Source organism: Mixophyes fleayi, chromosome 1 (genome assembly GCF_038048845.1).
Source record: "Mixophyes fleayi isolate aMixFle1 chromosome 1, aMixFle1.hap1, whole genome shotgun sequence".
Taxonomy (NCBI): domain Eukaryota; kingdom Metazoa; phylum Chordata; class Amphibia; order Anura; family Limnodynastidae; genus Mixophyes; species Mixophyes fleayi.
This window is the reverse complement of record NC_134402.1, coordinates 428,862,739-428,882,821: the sequence shown is the minus strand read 5'-3', so window position 1 is coordinate 428,882,821 and position 20,083 is coordinate 428,862,739. Positions and strand designations below refer to the sequence as shown.

The following is a 20,083-nucleotide window of genomic DNA, read 5'->3' as shown; positions in this document are numbered from 1 at the left end:
AGGCAGGTGTCTAAAAGTCTAAGCGCTACGGAATCTGCTGGCTCTATATAAATAAATGTTGATGATGATGATGTCCTATATAGTGAATACTGTCAGGCTAATATATTTATTACAATAACTCTGTAAAAGGTGCGGAGGAAAATCTTTTAATTTAATTTTAGGCTTGTACAATGTCCTTCTTCTCCTTACTCTTCCCCAACTACAAAACAGCTGGATTGTGTCAAAGACAGAAGCCAAATGGCTCAACAGACGAAAAACAGGGAGAGGGGGGCGGTGAATTCACTAAACAGGATGCAGAAGACGATTATCTCTTACTAGAGGGAAAAGGACATTTCAGAACTGAGCTGAACTACTGACAAGACCTCCAAACATGAAGGTAAGAGATACGTTGTATTGTCAACTAGAATTGTACAGATATGATGGATTTCCGTGTTCTGTGAAAAGTTCAGTAACTGGGAGTTATTAGCTTAGTATTATAGGATCTGCAAAACATGTTGAAGATGGTTCATGTGTCCTGTTTTCTTGAGAAATGTATTTATTACAGATAACAGTTGATTGATGCTAAAAACCTCTTCAGTCAGACCATAATGTTATGTGGAATGGCTGCGTTGTTACACATTGAACACTACTGTATAAAACTTTCTTGGAGATGATGCAGGTATTTAGAACACAGAACTGGTGGTTGTCTATGAAAACGCGAAACAGATTATTTATGAAGAAAACTTTTTTTCCAAAACTTTATTGACAGCTGGGTGTGAACGCAGATTCCAAAGCTGGGGGAAAATATTACCTTTTTAGTAAATAACTACCTTATTACAACAGTGGTAATTAAAGACATTCTTCAGACCTGTGATTATATTCCGCAGTCATCTGGTTTGTTCCATACGGCAGCCCAGTGACCGGAATCCAATCTCCGCTATCACAGCGTTGTACATCTGGGTGGCATGGTGACTAGCATTGTTCTGTACCAGCCAGGGCAGCTCCTGTGTGGAGTTATCTTCACCCTTTGTTTGTGAGGGTTTCCTCTATGTGTTCCAGTTTCCTCCCACAGTGCAAAATCATGTTTCTGTGGTATAGAATTTAGACGGTCAGCTCCACTAGTGCAGGAAACAAGGTGATTGATTGCACATTCTGTGTCTCATTTAAACTTAAGAGCAAAGGAAAAAAGATGGAGTAAATTTTCACCTTGACAAAGCCATTTTGGGAGTGGGCAGGTCTGTGCTCAATTCTAAATTACAGAGTAAAAGATGAGCCGTCCAGTGTTTGTGTTCTACATGCAATAGCAGCCAGTAATTTTCCTGCAGGCAAAATAAATAAATATATTTACACCCTTTACATTGCAACATGGTTTGTACAGGAGCAAATGATCCTTTTTTGTTTTGCTCCTAATTCTATATGAGGCACTATCTGAAAACGCTGCATATAATGTTGCCACCTTAAAAATAAAGGTTAATAATAAGAATATTTTCATGTATATAAGACTCCAGGCATATTGCTTATTAACATTTTATTGTCTCCCTGGTTTCTCTGCTATAATGGTGCACACACTTGTGGGTATATTTACTAAACTGCGAGTATGAAAAAGTGGAGATGTTGCCTATAGCAGCCAATCAGATTCTAGTTATCATTAATTTAGTACATTCTACAAAATGACAGCTAGAATCTGATTGGTTGCTATAGGCAACATCTCCACTTTTTCAAACCTGCAGTTTAGTAAATATACCCCTTGGAGATATTATTTTCCCTGAATAATATCAGAGCACTGGTGCAGAGTTATGTGCCGGAATACAATTCTGTCTTTGTGCAGCGCTGTGTAATATGTTAGCACTTAATAGATAAAGGATAGTAATAATAATAATAATACTACAGCTTATACCAGGGGTGTCCAACCTTTTAGCTTCCCTGGGCCACATTGGAAGACAACGAGTTGGTTTGGGCCGCACATAAAATACACTAACCCTAACTATAGCTGATCATCGAAAAAAACATAGAAAACATAGTTAACATATTAAACTTACTTGGAAATGAAGTTAGTAAGAGTTAGGAAACCTGTTGCAGAATTATGATTAAAGCAGTAGTCCCATTACCAGCTACAATTTAACTTACCTGCATCTGCCCCTTAGTGGAGTTCGGGAAATTAAATGGCAAAAACTTTTTTTCCTCTCTTTCTGCACCCATGAATCTTTTTTTTTTATTGACCAGTTTGAAATGGTCACCGCTATAGGTAGCATCAGGAGGACTAATAGAAATCTACAGAGATTTAAAGATAGGGTGGCAGGAAAAATGGCTCATGGAGCAGCCTCCGATGAGGATAACAGTGGGTGATATTTTCACCCTACTCAGCACTGCACATTTAAAATGGTTTAAAATATTAAAAATACAATTATCTCTTAATATTTATATTAGATACATACAGAGAACACAGCTAGTTCATAATTGCATGGGGCAGAAAGTCCAAATTCAGAGTAACAAAAATAAGATACTGGATAATCTTTCACTGCTGCTGATATTTCACGCGGGTGACTCCTCTGTGCTGCGCTACGCAATGGATGCCGGGTGTGATGACGTCACCCCCGACATTCACTGCGAGCGCCACACGGAGGAGGAGACCAGGAGGGGAGCCGGAGCGCCAGCTGACGTGACCGCAAGGTAAGTATTTTCTTCTTTTTTTTTTGCAGGATTTTTTTTTCAGCGATGCCCCTTGGTGTCTGGCTACAGCTTGCAATATAAGAAAAAAACCAATATTATATTAAAGATAAGGATTGCTGGCATTATCCTGGTAATAGGGGCTTGGGTCATTAATTTTTCACTACAATAGTAACACACAGCTACTTTCTTACCTCCCTGCCTGTCGGTAATGCCCAGTCTTGTTTTATTACTGTTTCTTCCCAACTGTAAAGCACTGCAGAGTATGTTGGAGCTATATAAATATATGTTGATCATAATAATAATAATTATAATAATAATAATAATTTATCTATGTGTTCAGTGTTTCACATGGTGTGTGGGATAAATAATATATCCACTTGCAACATGAATTGCTTTACATTTGTTACATTTATAGTACCAAGTCAAAGTTTATAAAGATATACACCTACATAACATAGGTTTATACTACATTAATGGGAAACCTATTTTGCATTACTGGTCATCGATGTATTAATGCTGGAGCCGTCTGGGCAGATTGCAGCACAGTATTATTATTTCACATGATCGAGCCTTGTTTTCTGTGCTTAACGCACACCTGCAATATAATAAAAATGCACAATTAAATCATAAATACTAATACCATAGCATAGTAACATGAAATCAAACTTTATAATATCATCATCATCATTTATTTATATAGCGCCAACATATTCCGTATCGCTTAATATACCATACAATCAATGCAAACATATACCAAGCCAACATAGTCAAAGCAAACGTGTATACTCAGTGCTTTTTTTGTAAGAAACAAGGTGCCGGAACTCACATCACGTAGGCAATAACTGGACACACACCCGCACACATCAGTTGTATAACGAAACATAACGGTCGCTGCCCGCAGTGAGCACTCAGCGCGCGACCACACGACCAATCACAAGCTGAGCAGCGCCACAAGCCGAGCAGCGCCATCTCAACCAGCGCGGACGAAGTACGCGTGCATCGGACTCGACACACAAGCAGCCTGCACGCACCGTTTTAATGATTGCCGGCGACCTGCTACGCTCGACAGGGCGATTCAAGTCCATGTGGACCAAACATCAATTGTTTAAGTTACTTTTAAAACTTGGAAAATCCGTTGAAAATAGGTGCCGGAACTAAGTTCTGTGAGTTCTATGACGAAAAAAGCACTGTGTATACTTATGGCTTACTCAGCAGCTACTGAATGATGTATAGGACATGACCTAAGAAAACACTGATTAATATGTTTGCATTTATTGCATGCTGTATTTTATGGTGTATTTTTTTATGCTGCATCTTTAAATATTTACTTTAATGTGCATTTGTAATGCATTGTGTTCATGTCTCAGAGTGGTATCGTACCGGCTCCTGTTTGGCGCACCCCCAGATGGGTTTTAAACTGTTTATTCTCTGCACTCTATAAGCTCTTGAAAACGGCATTTTAAATACAAAAATGTTGCACAATTACTGGTAATTGCAACACATTACAGATGTGATTTTTTTTTTTTTTAGCCTGGAGAAATATGCATTTTGAATATTACATGGATGTTTGACACAGACTTGTTATAAGTCTTTTTATTATGCAACATCTACTGGCAAACAATATGGCTATATATATGTTTTACTCCAAACTAAAGGAAGGATAGAGGCTCGTATGCCAATCTAGAGTATACAATCTACAGCAGCTATGCAGGGACCAGATTATCAACAGAACATGATGATAGTGAGCTACTTTCAAATGCATTACAGTAATGGGTTCCCTTTGCTCTTTATACTACATATTTAACTATCTGAGTTCTGGGGGTAAATGTATCAAGCTGAGAGTTTTACGGCGGGTTTGAAATGTGGAGATGTTGCCTATAGCAACCAATCAGATTCTAGCTATCATTTTTAAGAATGTACTAAATAAATTATAGCTAGAATCTGATTGGTTTTTCAAACCTGCCGGAAAACTCTCAGCTTGATACATTTACCCCCTGGTATGAAATGCATAGGAAGTAGCAGTAAGTACAAAGTATTATGTTATGTGTTATGTTTGTAATTGTATGCACAACACTTACAGATTACCTTTGAAATCAACATCTTTCTACTTCCCTTATATTTATTGCAGATTATAAAACACACACTTCATTTTAATACAACAATCAGATTCTAGGTATAATTTATCTAGTACATTCTACAAATGATAACTAGGGGCCTGATTCATTAAGGATCTTAAATGAAGAGGTATCTTATTTCAGTCTCCTGGACAAAACCATGTTACACTGCAAGGGGTTCAAATTAGTATTCTGTTTTGCACATAAGTCAAATACTGACTGTTTTTTCATGTAGCACACAAATATCAACTTTAAATTTTAGTGTACAAATAAGCTATCAAGTATTTGTGTGCTACATGAAAACACAGTCAGTATTTAACTTATGTGCAAAACAGAAAACTAGTTTGCACCCGTTGCATTGTAACATGGTTTTGTCCAGGAGACTGAAATAAGAAGTTTCTTAAGTTAAGATTCTTAATGAATCAGGCCCTAGAATCTGATTGGTTGCTATGAGTAACAAATCCATTTTTCCTTTTCAGAAGGATTGATAAATCTACTGCCTGAAGTACTAAGGATTAATCCGGTTTTAAGAAAATCTAGTTATTGATACAATACTAATGCAAATTTAATTCTACAATAAAAAATAATCTTTTTGTCTTTTCCTAAAGCTCTCGTGAACAGTGATTCATCCTGCAAAATGTTTTTTTTTAATTTGAAAAATAATGCAGTTTGTTTATTTTTATTGTTATGATAATATATGCTTGAAAAATGTTCACCGCTGCTTTTATTGTCTTTGTCTATGATATAATGTTCCTCATTAGTAGTTGGCTAAAATGATTAAATACAAATATATCTCTCGTCCTTACATTAGTGCAGGGGCGGCCAACCAATCAGAGACCAAAGCCAAAAGATGTCTCTAGATACCTTTTACCTTTTATATATATGTATGTGCATGTAAATATACAGTACATAGTGCACACACATACATTGTATGCAAAATATAACGTCATTTACATTATCTTGATTAGTAAAAAAGAAAATTGCCAAAATGTTCACAATAACCATCAAATTAGCACAGCTCTTCTCAGTAGCTCACGCTGCTACTGCAGCCACAATCGCTCTGGAGGGAACTGTTGAAGGGGGGATAAAAAAGTCATAAATAGCCAACATGCCCCTCAGTCCTCTTCACAGCCCCTTACCTGCCCATCAGATATCCCCAAATGTCTCTTATATGCACATGAGCCTCCCCACAGGTCATTAGACCTCTCCACATGCCTTCAAATCTACCCACATGCACCAGAAATACCCATCATACCTCTCCACATGCCCATCTGGCCTACCCACATGCAGGGCCGGTGCTAGGGTCCTTGGCGCCATAGGCACACTTTCACAATCCATGCCCCCCCCCGGCACACTTTCAAAATCTGCGCCCCCCTCCAGTCTTTCCTTACCTTAACTTACCTCCATAAAGCTGCTCCTCTCTGCTCCGTCTCCTTCCCTCCACTCACTGACACCGTCGGGCGTGATGATGATGTCACGCCCGACAGTCAGTGAGTGGAGGGGAGGAGACGGAGCAGAGAGGCGGCGGTGGTGATCCATAGCCCCTTCCCCCTCCCCGTGGATTTATTGGAAGCTGTGCGGCGGCCGTGGAAGGTATGGTCAACGGTCGCCGCACAGTTTTAAAGTAATTTTAATTCTGTGGCGCCCTCTAGAGCCCGTTGCCATAGGCAACTGCCTAACCTTGCGTTAATGGGAGCGCCAGGCCTGTCCACATGTCCCTTACATGCCATGAGACCTCCCCACATGTCCACAGCCTCTGCACATGCTACCAGTTCTCACCACATGCAACTTATATGCCCCTCAGCCTCCCCACATGCCATCAGTTTACTCACATGCCCCATACATGGCATCAGTCTACTCGCATGCCCCATATATGCCATCAGAAAACTCACATGCCCCATACATGCCATTTGTCTACTCACATGACCCATACATGCTATCAGTCTAGTCACATGCCCCATACATGCCATCCGTCTACTCACATGCCCCATACATGCCATCAGAAAACTCACATGCCCCATACATGCCATCAGAAAACTCACATGCCCCATACATGCCATCAGTCTACTCACATGCCCCATACATGCCATCAGTCTACTCACATGCCCCATACATGCCATCAGTCTGCTCACATGACCCATACATGCCATCAGTTTACTCACCTGCCCCATACATGGCATCAGTCTGCTCGCATGCCCCATACATGCCATCAGAAAACTCACATGCCCCATACATGCCATTTGTCTACTCACATGCCCCATACATGCCATCAGTCTACTCACATGCCCCATACATGCCATCCGTCTACTCACATGCCCCATACATGCCATCAGAAAACTCACATGCCCCATACATGCCATCAGAAAACTCACATGCCCCATACATGCCATCAGTCTACTCACATGCCCCATACATGCCATCAGAAAACTCACATGCCCCATACATGCCATCAGAAAACTCACATGCCCCATACATGCTATTTGTCTACTCACATGCCCCATACATGCCATCAGTCTACTCAAATGCCCCATACATGCCATCCATCTACTCACATGCCCCATACATGGCATCAGAAAACTCACATGCCCCATACATGCCATCAGTCTACTCACATGCCCCATACATGCCATCAGTCTACTCACATGCCCCATACATGCCATCAGTCTACTCGCATGCCCCATACATGCCATCAGTCTACTCGCATGCCCCATACATGCCATCAGTCCATTCGCATACCCCATACATGCCATCTGTCTACTCACATGCCCCATACATGCCATCTGTCTACTCACATGCCCCATACATGCCATCAGTCTACTCACATGCCCCATACATGCCATCAGTCTACTCGCATGCCCCATATATGCCATCAGTCTACTCGCATACCCCATACATGCCATCTGTCTACTCGCATGACCCATACATGCCGTCAGTCTACTCACATGCTCCATACATGCCATCTGTCTACTCACATGCCCCATACATGCCATCAGTCTACTCACATGCCCCATACATGTCATCAGTCTACTCGCATGCTCCATACATGCCATCAGTCTATTCGCATACCCCATACATGCCATCTGTCTACTCACATGCCCCATACATGCGTTCAGACTCTCATATGCCTCTCCACATTCTAATAGACCGCAACACATTCCATCAGATCTCCCCAAATGCCATCAGGTCCCCTTACATGCCCATTAGTCTCTTCACATGCCTTCAGATCGTACTTAGCTCTCACACCTTCCACATTTAGCTGCTGGTGTCCCCACTGAAGAAGGAGGAAGAGCACACTACACTCTCTCCTACTCTTCCCCTGATTGGACTGTTCATGACACTGTAACCTCTATGTGTCGAGCAGAGGAGATAACATGATACCGCTGCTCCTGGTCAGCTGACTGTATTCCATTCTGCCTCTGCCGGTGCCCAGAGCACCGTGCTTCGATCATGCTCCTGACCAGGAGCCACAAATAGCCGCATGTGACTTAAGAGCCACTGGTTGGCCACCGATGATCTACTGCATAATAACAGCAAACATTTTAATTCATACTATGCAGTACCTTCTTATAGCCTGCAGGTGGCACTGTTGCATGCATATGGTCAGTATCCACACCTCCCCTTCACACAACAGTGAAATCATTATACTTTCTCTATTTAATTCAGCTTTATATACAAACGAGTATAAGAAAAATCACTTGTAGCCCTATATTCTACTTTTACAACAATATTGTTATTTTAATGTTATTGCTGTTCTATAAAATAGAGATATATGTGGTAACATTGTATTCTGGTGGACATTATATAGGTCACATGTGACAATGGTCAACTACATTGATTGAGTGCTTATTACATCTGTGTCAGGGGAGAACACCAAGTCTTGACCAGTATTCTGCTGAGATATTACATGACATATGTACAGGAATCATCTCTAACATTTAGAAGTGATCATTGTGTGCAGTCTGGCAGTGCTACATGCTATTACAAAAATGATTTCTGTTAAATGGCAGCTGGGTGTTTTGGGTATGTGCAATTAATAAAGGATTTCCTAATCTAAATAAAATTGTATTATAAAACATAATATAAAATATCATGACCATACACCATCTGATAATAAACTTATATAGCCACTGGGGTAATTTAGGAAACCAGAAAAAAAAGGTAGGTTATTGGTCAATGACATAAATGTAATGGACGAAAAAAGTATAATGTATTAATGTATTAATGTATTATAACATATGGAAAGCCCCCTTAAATAATTAAAACTTCTCATTTACTTCTCCTAAAATATTTATTTATATTTATTGGTCTGACTATATCCAACAACATCTGCCCTTCACTGCTTACAAATGGGTTCCTCAGAAATAAGAGGAGTTTGTACAGTGTTACTTCAATGTACATACACTGGTAGTCAAACCTTGGCCACTACGTTGATTGCATGACAGCTATTGACACAGGATGTTTTAAACTCCCAATATCATCAAGAAAATGACTTCACATGCCCCTAACCTGCCCATCAGCTCTCCCCAAATGCTCCTTATATGCACACGAGCCTCCCCACATGCTATCAGTCTACTCATCTGCCCCATACATGCCATCAGACTTTTATATTATAGGGGAGATTCTACCGTAATTGCCAGCAAAATGCGCTGCGTGATGTGCTCTCACCACATCGTCAGCAATTGGATCTCTCCCCAAGGTGTCATAGTTTTACACTGTATATTTTATTTATATTCGTTACTGTATACATATTAATAAGCTCCACCAATAAAATTCCTTCAGGTAAAAGAGGAGTCCGAGGTCAGATTACCAAACAAATCTTTCCTTCCCACATGACCAATGCACGATAGTTCTCCTTATGATGGTTTTTCGTCTGAAAATTTCTTAGCCGCACTTGGTGTGTAGACATATTGTTTTAGAGCTATCAACAAGACTTTGAAGAACCGTTCTGCGTTGCAGCGAGTATAACATTTTCTGTTTATCTCTAGAAGCTGCTGTTGTTTCTTGTGGAGTTAACAGCGATTTGGCAAGTTGCAGAATTGTTTCCAGGTTTTTTTTCCGGGTAAGAAACAAGACGTTATTCATTTACAAAGCAAGATTTATTTTTACAAAAAATCTGTTTATTAACTCATGGGGGAAAACGTAACATGCTCTTATTTTTGAAATTTGTTAATCTGTGAGTTTTTGTGGGGCGGTTTGAAAACCGCAGATGTATGAAAGTGGAAACTAATAGAAAACTGCAGGAAAATCTCCATTTTAGAAAGTGCTATTTTCAAAATTGCCTTCCTGTTTCTTTCCAATGGAAGAAATACAGATCATTTCAATGATCAATTGGTGCCATAAATATGGCTGAAATAAACTCTGAAAAATAAAGGTGTTTGTGAGAGCTGAGGTAGCTGAAACCGTCGTCTATTTGAATTTTGATCATCTAGCACTGAATAAAACAACTGGGGGTAAACTTACTAAGCTGCGGGTTGGAAAAAGTGATTCTAGTTATCATTTATTTAGTACGTTCTACAAAATGACAGCTACAATCTGATTGGTTGCTAGAGGCAACATCTCCACTTTTTCAATCCCACAGTTAAGTAAATATACCCCTTGGTGTCCAAGCTGACGGGGGAAAAAAACACAGCTTGCTACATTTCACGAAGAATATATTAATAATAGTGAAATGTTTGATACCTAAATCAAAGTATCTGCTTTCTCTAATAAATGTAAGGGGGGGCAGCACGGTGACTTAGTGGTTAGCACTTCTGCCTCACAGCACTGGGGTCATGAGTTTGATTTCAGACCATGGGCCTGATTCATTAAGGATCTTAAATGAAGAGGATCCTTATTTCAGTCTCTTGAACAAAACCATGTTACAATGCAAGGGGTCATTCAGTGTTTTAGGCACCCCCTAACCATTGGGCAACCCCTAACCATTGGCACCCTAGGTTCGCCTGATGGTAACCCCCCTCTCCTCCACTGACCCTCACCCACTCCCTTTCTTATTCATTCTTTTACCCACTAGCGTTGCCCAGGTGGTCGCACACTTCACTCTGTCTCTCTCTTCTTTTTATCCTCACTTCTACTCTTACTCTTTATCTCTGAAATTCATGGTGAAAAATCCTATGCATTTTAGCGACTTTTACTTGAAAATGCTTTTGTAACCTATTGTTAATTATATTGTTAAAATTTGAACAAAGAAAAATTACACTAAAAAGATCATCGCTTATATTTGCTTGCAGCTCAGATGGATGTGAGAAAAAATGAGTGATTTTATTATTACCATAATTTGCGCAAAAACATACACGTGAGCCTATTCTGGTAATGAGGCAGCTAATTGAATTGGCCCCAAATGGGGTAAATTTATCAAGCTACGAGTTTCCGGCGGGTTTGAAAAGTGGAAATGTTGCCTATAGCAACCAATCAGATTCTAGCTGTCATTTTGAAGAATGTACTAAATAAATGATAACTAGAATCTAATTGGTTGCTATAGGCAACATCTCCACTTTTCAAACCTGCTGGAATCTCGCAGCTTGATAAATTTACCCCAATGTCTTTTTCAGCACCGGGGACAGTAAAGAGTGCATACTTGGTTTTATAACAGTTGCAGGGCACTAGTAATCAATAGTGACGAGGACATTGCACTTAAGAGCTTGCAATCTAAAAGCTGAGCTGCATTGTTGTTAGTATAAACTTTTAGCAGTCATTTCAAATGAGTTATTTTTATTAGTAGAGCATGCAAGCATGAAACAATATTACCAGCAAATTAAAAATGAATCGCATTTAAACATAACAAATATGTAATTTGATTAAATGGTCAATTATTTAGACTGAGACTGTGAGAGGAAAATGAAAATATATCACATCTGGCTTTATTTAGTGATTTCCTCGCTTTGGTTGAGCTTGTGATACAGAATGTGTTCCTGGGGATGTTTAGTCATAAACGATACAGCTAATTAGTCAGAATATTTTTGTTCATTATTGGCACACTAGCGCTAGCTCTAATTAGATAGTATTAAGCCCTCTAATAATAATTAGTGTTGTTTATGCTACAACAGCCTGGTTTAAAGTAGGAAATCTGTATTTTAGTAATGACGTCAGGAAGCAATTTTATAAATAAGTATAATTGACTTTAAGTTCCTCTTATAACTAAAACTCAAATTAAGGAATTGTGTAATAAAACCATTTAATTAAGCATGCAAACCTCCCATCTTGGCATTCACAGGGGAATTAATCCATTTTTCGGCAAACCAGTGCATTCTAAATAAAAAAGAAATGCGCTACAGAAATTAATGTGGTAAAGTGTGATTTATTTTCAGTATTTTGTGTCATCACTGTGTCTGTTTCTCAAGACCTCCTGAAATGTTTAATATAATTCTGCATCAAGTTCCGGTGTGTGGATCCCATTGGATTATATTACATTCCACGTTTATTTTAGTGAAAGGGGTGACATTACAGTGTTAGGAGGTTGGGTTTTGATCTGACATTTAGGGCTAGATTTACTAAACTGCGGGTTTGAAAAAGTGGAGATGTTGCCTGTAGCAACCAATCAGATTCTAGCTGTCATTTATTTAGTACATTCGACAAAATGACAGCTAGAATCTGATTGGTTGCTATAGGCAACATCTCCACTTTTTCAAACCCGCAGTTTAGTAAATATATCCCTTACCCTTTTGTTGTTTGTTTTGGATTATTTCCACCTCTCTGCATAACTAAATGCGCTTCCAGTGTCCGAGAGCGGACAGTAGCTGTGCATCTTGAAGTGCCCTGGGGTGACTATTCAGGGACACTTGCGCGAAACCAAAAGCGTTCAGCAGTGTGCATCGAATGGGCTTCATAATGGAACCTAAATGCACCTGTCACAAACACACAGTGAAGGCAGCCATTTTGTACACTGAATCAATATTCATAATAATACAAATTATTTCTTTGCTAAGAACTAGACACATTGATGAGGTGTGAGGCAAACAAAATGGCTGCCTCAGCTGTGTGTAGGCTATGGCTCTGCTTTAATTAAACTAAAGAGACAGACCTTTACTTAACTACCCAACATCGTTCCCATATACATAGACCTGAGCAGACACCTAATCTTCCCAAATTATCATGGAACGATACTATTAAACTATGAAAAAACACACAGCAAAAGTGATTTGCAGTTTAAGAATAGTCAAAGTTGACTGAAGACTTTTACAAGGCCCCCACGGCAACAAAACACATATCTGACAATCTGTCATCAAGTCAGTCCATGCGTTCTGTATTTTCAGAAGCGTGACGCCAGTGAATTGCAGATGGAACTCCTTTGGTGCTTGGTCAGAATGTGACGGCTGCTCTAAAACTCAGGTACGTTACCACAGAATAAGTTGATAACTTCTTAAGACTTAATAATTATATGAATATAATTTATATTTTGTCCTCCAATATTTTTGAAAGTGATATTTTCTGATAGATTAATCTGTGGAAAGGCCATGAGAGTCCATTTTTTTCTTGCTTATAGAACTCCCTCAGATTATTTAATGTATTTTTTTTTCTTTTTCCCAATATAGACCCGTAGACGGACCATTGAGGTTTATGCTCAGTTCGGGGGCCTGGAGTGCAGTGGATCAGCATATGAAACTCAACTATGTTCTCCCACCAGAGGATGTCCTATAGAGGATGGTTGTGGAGATAGGTTTAGATGTTTTTCAGGTAATCTTACATTATCAGAACTGTATAACATGCATGAATAAACATATTTTCTGAGGAACCAACTTTAAATTACTATTTTAAAAAAGGTAATAGAACCCTATCGCGAGGTATTGGCATAATCTTTTTTTTTTTAGTTTTGGATTTAAGTGCTATTTGTCTAAACTTGCCAGTTGTATATGATTAGGTTCAGTTACATATGTGCTCAATGAACAGGAGCAGCCATTTTGTACCACACGGCTCATTTTGAAAGTGTGCCCTAGTGGAATGCACAATATTCATTAAGGTGGACCCATTACCGATAAACAGTGTAGGTTGCTAATTTTTATAGTAACAGCTCTGTCAATTATTGGTATTCCCAGTGATGTGTGTTCTAAACCTGCTGCCAGTTCTATAGCCCGAGTCAGTAGCTACCGCGTGGGGTGTATAAGTGAAAGCTTAATATGCCCAGCAGTGATCCAATGTTCTCAGACATTAGCCGCTGGTACAGAGACTGCTAAGGTAACCTGCAACATTTAACCCTTCTAAAGGAAAAGATGAGGTGTTGCCCATAGCAACCAATTAGATTCTAGCTATCATTTACTAGAATGTACAAGATGAATGATAGCTAGAATCTGATTGGTTGCTATGGGCAACACCTCCACTTTTCTTTTTTAGAAGGTTTGATGAATCTATCCCTATATTTTATGCAATGCACTGTATGGTGGAAATTCAATTGCACAAAAATCTCCACGAGGTGCCTTCAGAACCACCGTAAGACACCTCACATGGATTTTTTTTTACAGAAATAGTGCTGATTTTTGCTCCTAAAATGAGCATTATTTTTTACAGTATTACCGGTAAAAAATGATGTTCTAAGGAGCATTGCAGCCAGTTGAATCTGCCCCTATGGCATTTTTTAGATCACTATTACATAATATTTTTCCCTCTATGCTTCAATCGTTCCACATTTTTAGAGATACAGCTCTATCAATTATTGGTATTCCCAGTGACTTGTGTCTACCTATTTCTTTTTAATGCCAACATATTGCACAGAGCTTCACGGAAAATGTTTAGTTACCCATATCTGCCCCTGCCTCAGTGGAGGTAATAGTCTTGTCTACCACACAAACACACACATGGGCTAATTTCAACACAAGTCCATTCACCTACCCGTATGATTTGTCAGAGTTATATCTTCCATTTTTGTGATCCCTTCCCCTCTACCCTGGAGTGCAACTGTGTTCTCTCTGGCTCAGCTGAGACGTTTAGAAGGAACACACTAATTCTGTATATACTATATATAACATGAGGAGAGCGAGAATGAACCATGGCTATTGTATTTTAAGGTCAGTGTATCAGAAGAGCACTAGTCTGTAACGGTGATCATGACTGCGAAGAAGACAGCGCAGACGAGTCTAACTGTGATCAGCGTTTCAAGGTTTGCGACATCGATACGTACCCCCCCAATACAGAATTAACTGGACGAGGGTAAGTAAAATACTTTCTTGGTCATTGTATCCATGCAAAGTGCACCACCAATATTTTACATTTTACAGTAGCATGCTGACACAGCAACCATGGTCATAATGAAATATATGTCGGACATGTGTGGTTTTGGTAAAAGAAACATGAGTAGGGTGAAGATGGAGAGGAATGGGCACCACAGTATTATGACTATAGATAATTAAAACACAACTAGCAAAACCAGGTTATTTCTGTAAGTCCGAATGTCAACCATGCTGATCCAGTAGCAATCTGCACCAACTGGAAGTGGCAATAGCTGTATCACCACTACCTGTTGTGACTGAGCCCTACAGATAACCATGAATTAACACCATGTTCCACCCTAATTGTGACTGATGTTATGCACGTTTTGTCGCTATCCAATAACGATTGTCGAATCTCGATTTGTGTTTCCAACGCACAAATATTTATTCTCAAAAAGTAGCAGAATAATTCAAGCGAAATAATAATAAGCACAGCCGTTACTTATCGCAGGCGCTCTGGATCCAGTGAACAGTCATTCAGGTCTGAAGTCTGTGGTCAATGTGACTGAACACTAGATGAGAGCTGCTGCTTATATACAAACAGAAATACAGTGAAACAATGCAGATGGTGTGGCTTGCTTCTATTGGTCCAGGCTTCAGGAAGGTCCAGGGAGTTGCAGATCATAGGCTAGTTCAAACTAAGGAATCCAAAGTTGGGGGTCATCTCTCCAGGGGATGTGCTCCTTTCTTCCCGCCAGGACTCCAGTTACAACTAGTCCATTAGCATTTTATAGTCAACATCATCTTAAAGGTTTATTCCCTAACATCAATAACTAGAGTATGCAATGTGCGATCTCTTCGCTGAATGCACCGGACAGCTGCTGATGTAAAGGGGATTAATATGATATCAGACATGACACATTTCCTTTAACCTGAACCATATGTATCACTTATATGCATACAACTTATAATATTACACATAAACACTACTATATTTCGACATAAATAACTATGTTTTGCAACTACGATTATTGTGTACTATTTACAAGTGTGTGTGTTCGTGCAAATGTATACAAAAGTGTATAAGCTGTTATTGCCACGTGTTGCGGCTGGATACGCCCTTCCACGCCGTAGCGTGCTCTACGCATAATTTCAGACAAAGACAATCAAGTTTGCTCGATATTAATTGAAATGACTTTATCCAATTTGCTGACTTCGACACTGAGCCTCAGCGGTAGCCATGAACTAACATCATGTTCTACCCTACTATGGATAATCGATCACCAGCAACATCAACTGGCGTGAGAACTGGAACTAGCGCCACTTATATGATAAAAGTGAGGGGAGGTTGGGAATGTGTCTGCTTGGCTGCCTTCCCTGACTGCATCAAAAATGCATATTGAGCCTTATTTCAGGTTTCAGCTTTATACATATAATTAAAGCTATATGCACATTTTTAAAATCTGAATCTGGAAAGGTCAGTGCCCAAATTCCTCTTTTACAATGACCCGTGTCAACAAAACATGTGCTTTTTATTGCATTACATTGTCTGATGTGAATTAACCATAACGTAAGAATGTTATAATAACTGTACATTGTGTACCCCTCCTCCTCTTGCTCCTACTGATAACCCCCCCATCCACCCCTCCCCCCCCACCTAAGGTACTGCCCTTTGCCGGGGATCACTTACTCCTTTCATCTCTCACCTCTCATGATCTGCTGTCATATCTAAGGGCAACAAATGTACCTGTATAACAGAATTAACTGGAGTAAAGAGTTCAATAAAGTATTGTTTTCATATGACCTTTTCTTTCCCTTTTCAACTTGCGCTCATTGTCTTCTAGCTTTGACATTGTCACCCAAAAAATGGGCAGTAATGTTATTCACACAAAAAGTTTCGGAGGAAAATGTCGCAAAGTATTCAGCGGTGACAGCAAGCAATTCTACAGGTTAAGTGAAAATGTCCTCACCTACACGTTTAAGGTACTTTTATTCATTTCATTTGTACTAGCTAGTTAATTATTTAGGGTGCTAACCTAGAAAAAAGAGGAAGAGTGTGGGTGAAGCCTCTGTCCACTGGTTGTATCTCAAGCTGGGTACACACTACAGAAAATTTCTCCCAATGCGATATCTTTCACGATTTTCCCTACGACTGAAAGTCCCGATCGGCATGCCCATACATGAGTACACACTTATCTGATTGTACCCGATTTACCATCATATCTGTGTTCTTCATCTGTCATAACCATCGGCTGAAAAGATGGTGACTCCGTAAACTCTATGGAGATCTGCCTACACTGCTGGTCGTGAGTGCGTACACACTGCAGAATTTGCCCGATATCGTTCCATCGTTTATAAAGATTTTTAGTCCGGTTATAAAATCAAATGAAACGATACAATGTGCTTTGGTGCGATAAAACATGATCATGAGAGCATACATACTAATGCAATATTGGACCTAACAGTCGTTTATTGTGTGATTGGCACGATAATCAGGTGAAAAACCTGTAGTGTGTATACAGCTTCACTCCTGCTCATTTCACTATCTGCTTCTGTCTATATACAATCCTGTCTGTGCTTCCCTGCCTCATCTTCAGAAGGCAATGTCATGAGCCACAGCGGTGTATTAAGCCTTTGCGGCTTATCGTTTACTGTCCGTCACCATGACGACTGGAATGTCACTTCTGCTTTGTCCTGGCCGTCACCAGGGCAACGGGCGAGAAACTCTGTGTGTATGCGCTGCGTCCCGGCCCGAGGGCAGCTAGGCGCGAAAGTGTTGTATTAATTATTAATTACATTTAGTCTCCTGTGGCTAATTACCCCCTTCTGGCACCATGGCCTCTAATTGGTGCATTTTTGTATTTAAGGAGGGCTTAACCTCCCTGCCGGTTATAGCATTGTGTTCCACACTAGCTGACCTTCTCTCCCTGTCCTATGGATACTCTGTCTGTTTGTTGTTTCTGGCATGTTTCTGGGCCGTGCTTGTACTCTGATTGCCCTGACCTTTGGCTTCGTTATTTGGATATTCCTGCTCGCTGCCAGCCCTGACCCTTGACCTGTCCCTGTTTGTCCTTGCTGCTACAGACCCCTGACCCTGGACTGCTTTTGACTATCCGCTTCTGTCTTGTCTACAGCCTTTTGTCTACCTGCTGTCGTAGTGTATATAAGCTTCCACTACGCTTAGAGTTAAGACCTGGGAGCATCCAAGTACCTGTGAGTGCAACAAGCTCTATGGGAAAGGTGGCTGCTATGGGCGAAGACCTCTGTCACTTCTTCTGGAAGCTCATGACAATAGCCGTTAGCCATAACAAGCAACGGCCTTCTTCAATCTTCAGCCTTTCATTGATTTCTTTTTTCTTTTCTCCAGCTTGCTATAGGAGCTCCGCGTGCAATGTAGACGTGGATTGTAACAATATAGTCTACATACTCTTCCATGTCGTGTAGTCAGGGCCGGATTAAGGAAAGGGACGCCCCCGAGATAAGGGTACTGTGAGGGCTCCCCCCCCATGAGGCCCCCCCAACCATGAGCCCCCCTCCCCGTTAGCTTACCTCTATTCGTTGTTCCACTCCTTGTAGCACTTAAGCGACGCGCAGTAATCTCCTTACTGAGGAGATCTAGTGAGAGTGAGACGTCTCACTCAGTAAGGAGATTACTGTGCGCCATGTAAGTCCTACAGTGACAGCAGGCAGCTAACAGCATAACATTTGCTGTCAACTGCCTGCCATTCTCCTTGAACAGGTGACAGTCGGAGCCGGGGGCGTGGATGCCCCCGACCCGATGAATGCTGACAGGCCCACCAGCTGCCCGAGGCCCCTGGGCTGTAGCCCTTTTAGCCCTATTGTTAATCTGGTTCTGCGTGTCACTCATTCAGAGTTCCCTTCTCTAGTAGTGTAGACTCTGAAGAAGCATCAAATATACATGATGCAAAAGGGAACTATCTTCTCTCTTGCATCATGTTTCCTTCTATGGTGCAGAGTGACTACAAAGGTTTCTAGGGGTTTGCCTGTCTGCTAGCCTTCCACTATCTACAGAATCACTGTCACATCATTTAGTAATATCGCTTCCTAACTCAGGTAGGCTACCCAAGGACCCAGACATAACTACCCTAAAAAAATGCCACCTATCCTATCTATCCAGGTGCTGGCTGAGCTGGGGCGCAGTGGGGCATCTACCCCTGGGGCCAGTCCCATAGTGGGCAACCGTGGACTGGGTCACTGGGCTGCCTGCATTTTTTTCCTTTAAAATGTTCCTAATAGGCTGCTGAGCTGAGTCTCGCCCTCCAGGCTAAAATTTGCCAGCCAGAGCCTGTATCTACCTATACTTCTCTAACAGCTGGGAGTAACGTGTGAGGGCTAGAGCTAGGCCCTTCCTTGCTAACTTAATCAGGGTTACAATAGTGGTCCCTAAACCGAATTAGACCCTGTATTAAAAACTATTTCTATTACATATAAAAACTTTCATCAAACATCTCTATAGTAATTATTACTATTTATCATATGATAAAAATTTACAAGTAAAATACTATATCAAATATGTCTATATGTTGTTGTTATCGATAACATACTGTATACAGTCAAGCATTTAACAAACACTGTAAATATACCTTGTTTGCATTGTTTAATCTGTCCTTGTGCTATCTCTTTGTCTGTTTCATGTATATTTCTTTAGTACTAATGTCCAATGTTTTTCTTGCAGGTAGAAGCAAAGAATGATTTTAGTTATGACTTCTATAACAGCAGCTGGTCCTATTCGAAAAGAACAGAGAAATATGTGACGTCTAACTATGGGGATTATGAAAATCGCAACATAGAATACAAATTAACAAAAGAAAAGGTAAATATGACTGTACATTTCTCACCAATGGTTCAATGCGACTATCATTTGCATTACAAAGTTAATGCGCTTATCTGAATTGTTTTGACTTTCATACATTCCATTACAAAATAGATTTTCAAAATGAGTGTTAAGTGAGTGTCACGATAATGACTTTGAGGATGCCGCTGACTGATATTGACACCACAAGACAGGGAGTCTAACGCACCCCCGGTATTCACCACTGACTCCCGCAAGGAGATATTGGCTTGGCTGCGTGGGGTGCGCAGGTCGCGGTTCTCCAAGCTAGTTAGCAGTGCAGCGGGAGAGAGCAGGAATGGTTGTACAGTCCGGGTCGATGCCAAACGATA

General features: G+C 40.4%; 1 protein-coding gene across 1 annotated transcript in view; it reads left to right on the top strand.

Annotated features, from left to right (window-relative positions):
- The first annotated feature begins 282 nt into the window (after nt 1–282).
- C7 (complement C7) overlaps nt 283–20,083 on the top strand; it is a 62,422-nt gene continuing 42,621 nt past the window's right edge. The window contains exons 1-7 of the mRNA XM_075184118.1: nt 283–376; nt 9,749–9,822; nt 13,013–13,088; nt 13,292–13,433; nt 14,759–14,900; nt 16,744–16,882; nt 19,596–19,733. Coding sequence (XP_075040219.1) covers nt 371–376; nt 9,749–9,822; nt 13,013–13,088; nt 13,292–13,433; nt 14,759–14,900; nt 16,744–16,882; nt 19,596–19,733 — 717 coding nt within the window. The 5' untranslated portion in view covers nt 283–370. The remainder of the gene's footprint in view (nt 377–9,748; nt 9,823–13,012; nt 13,089–13,291; nt 13,434–14,758; nt 14,901–16,743; nt 16,883–19,595; nt 19,734–20,083) is intronic.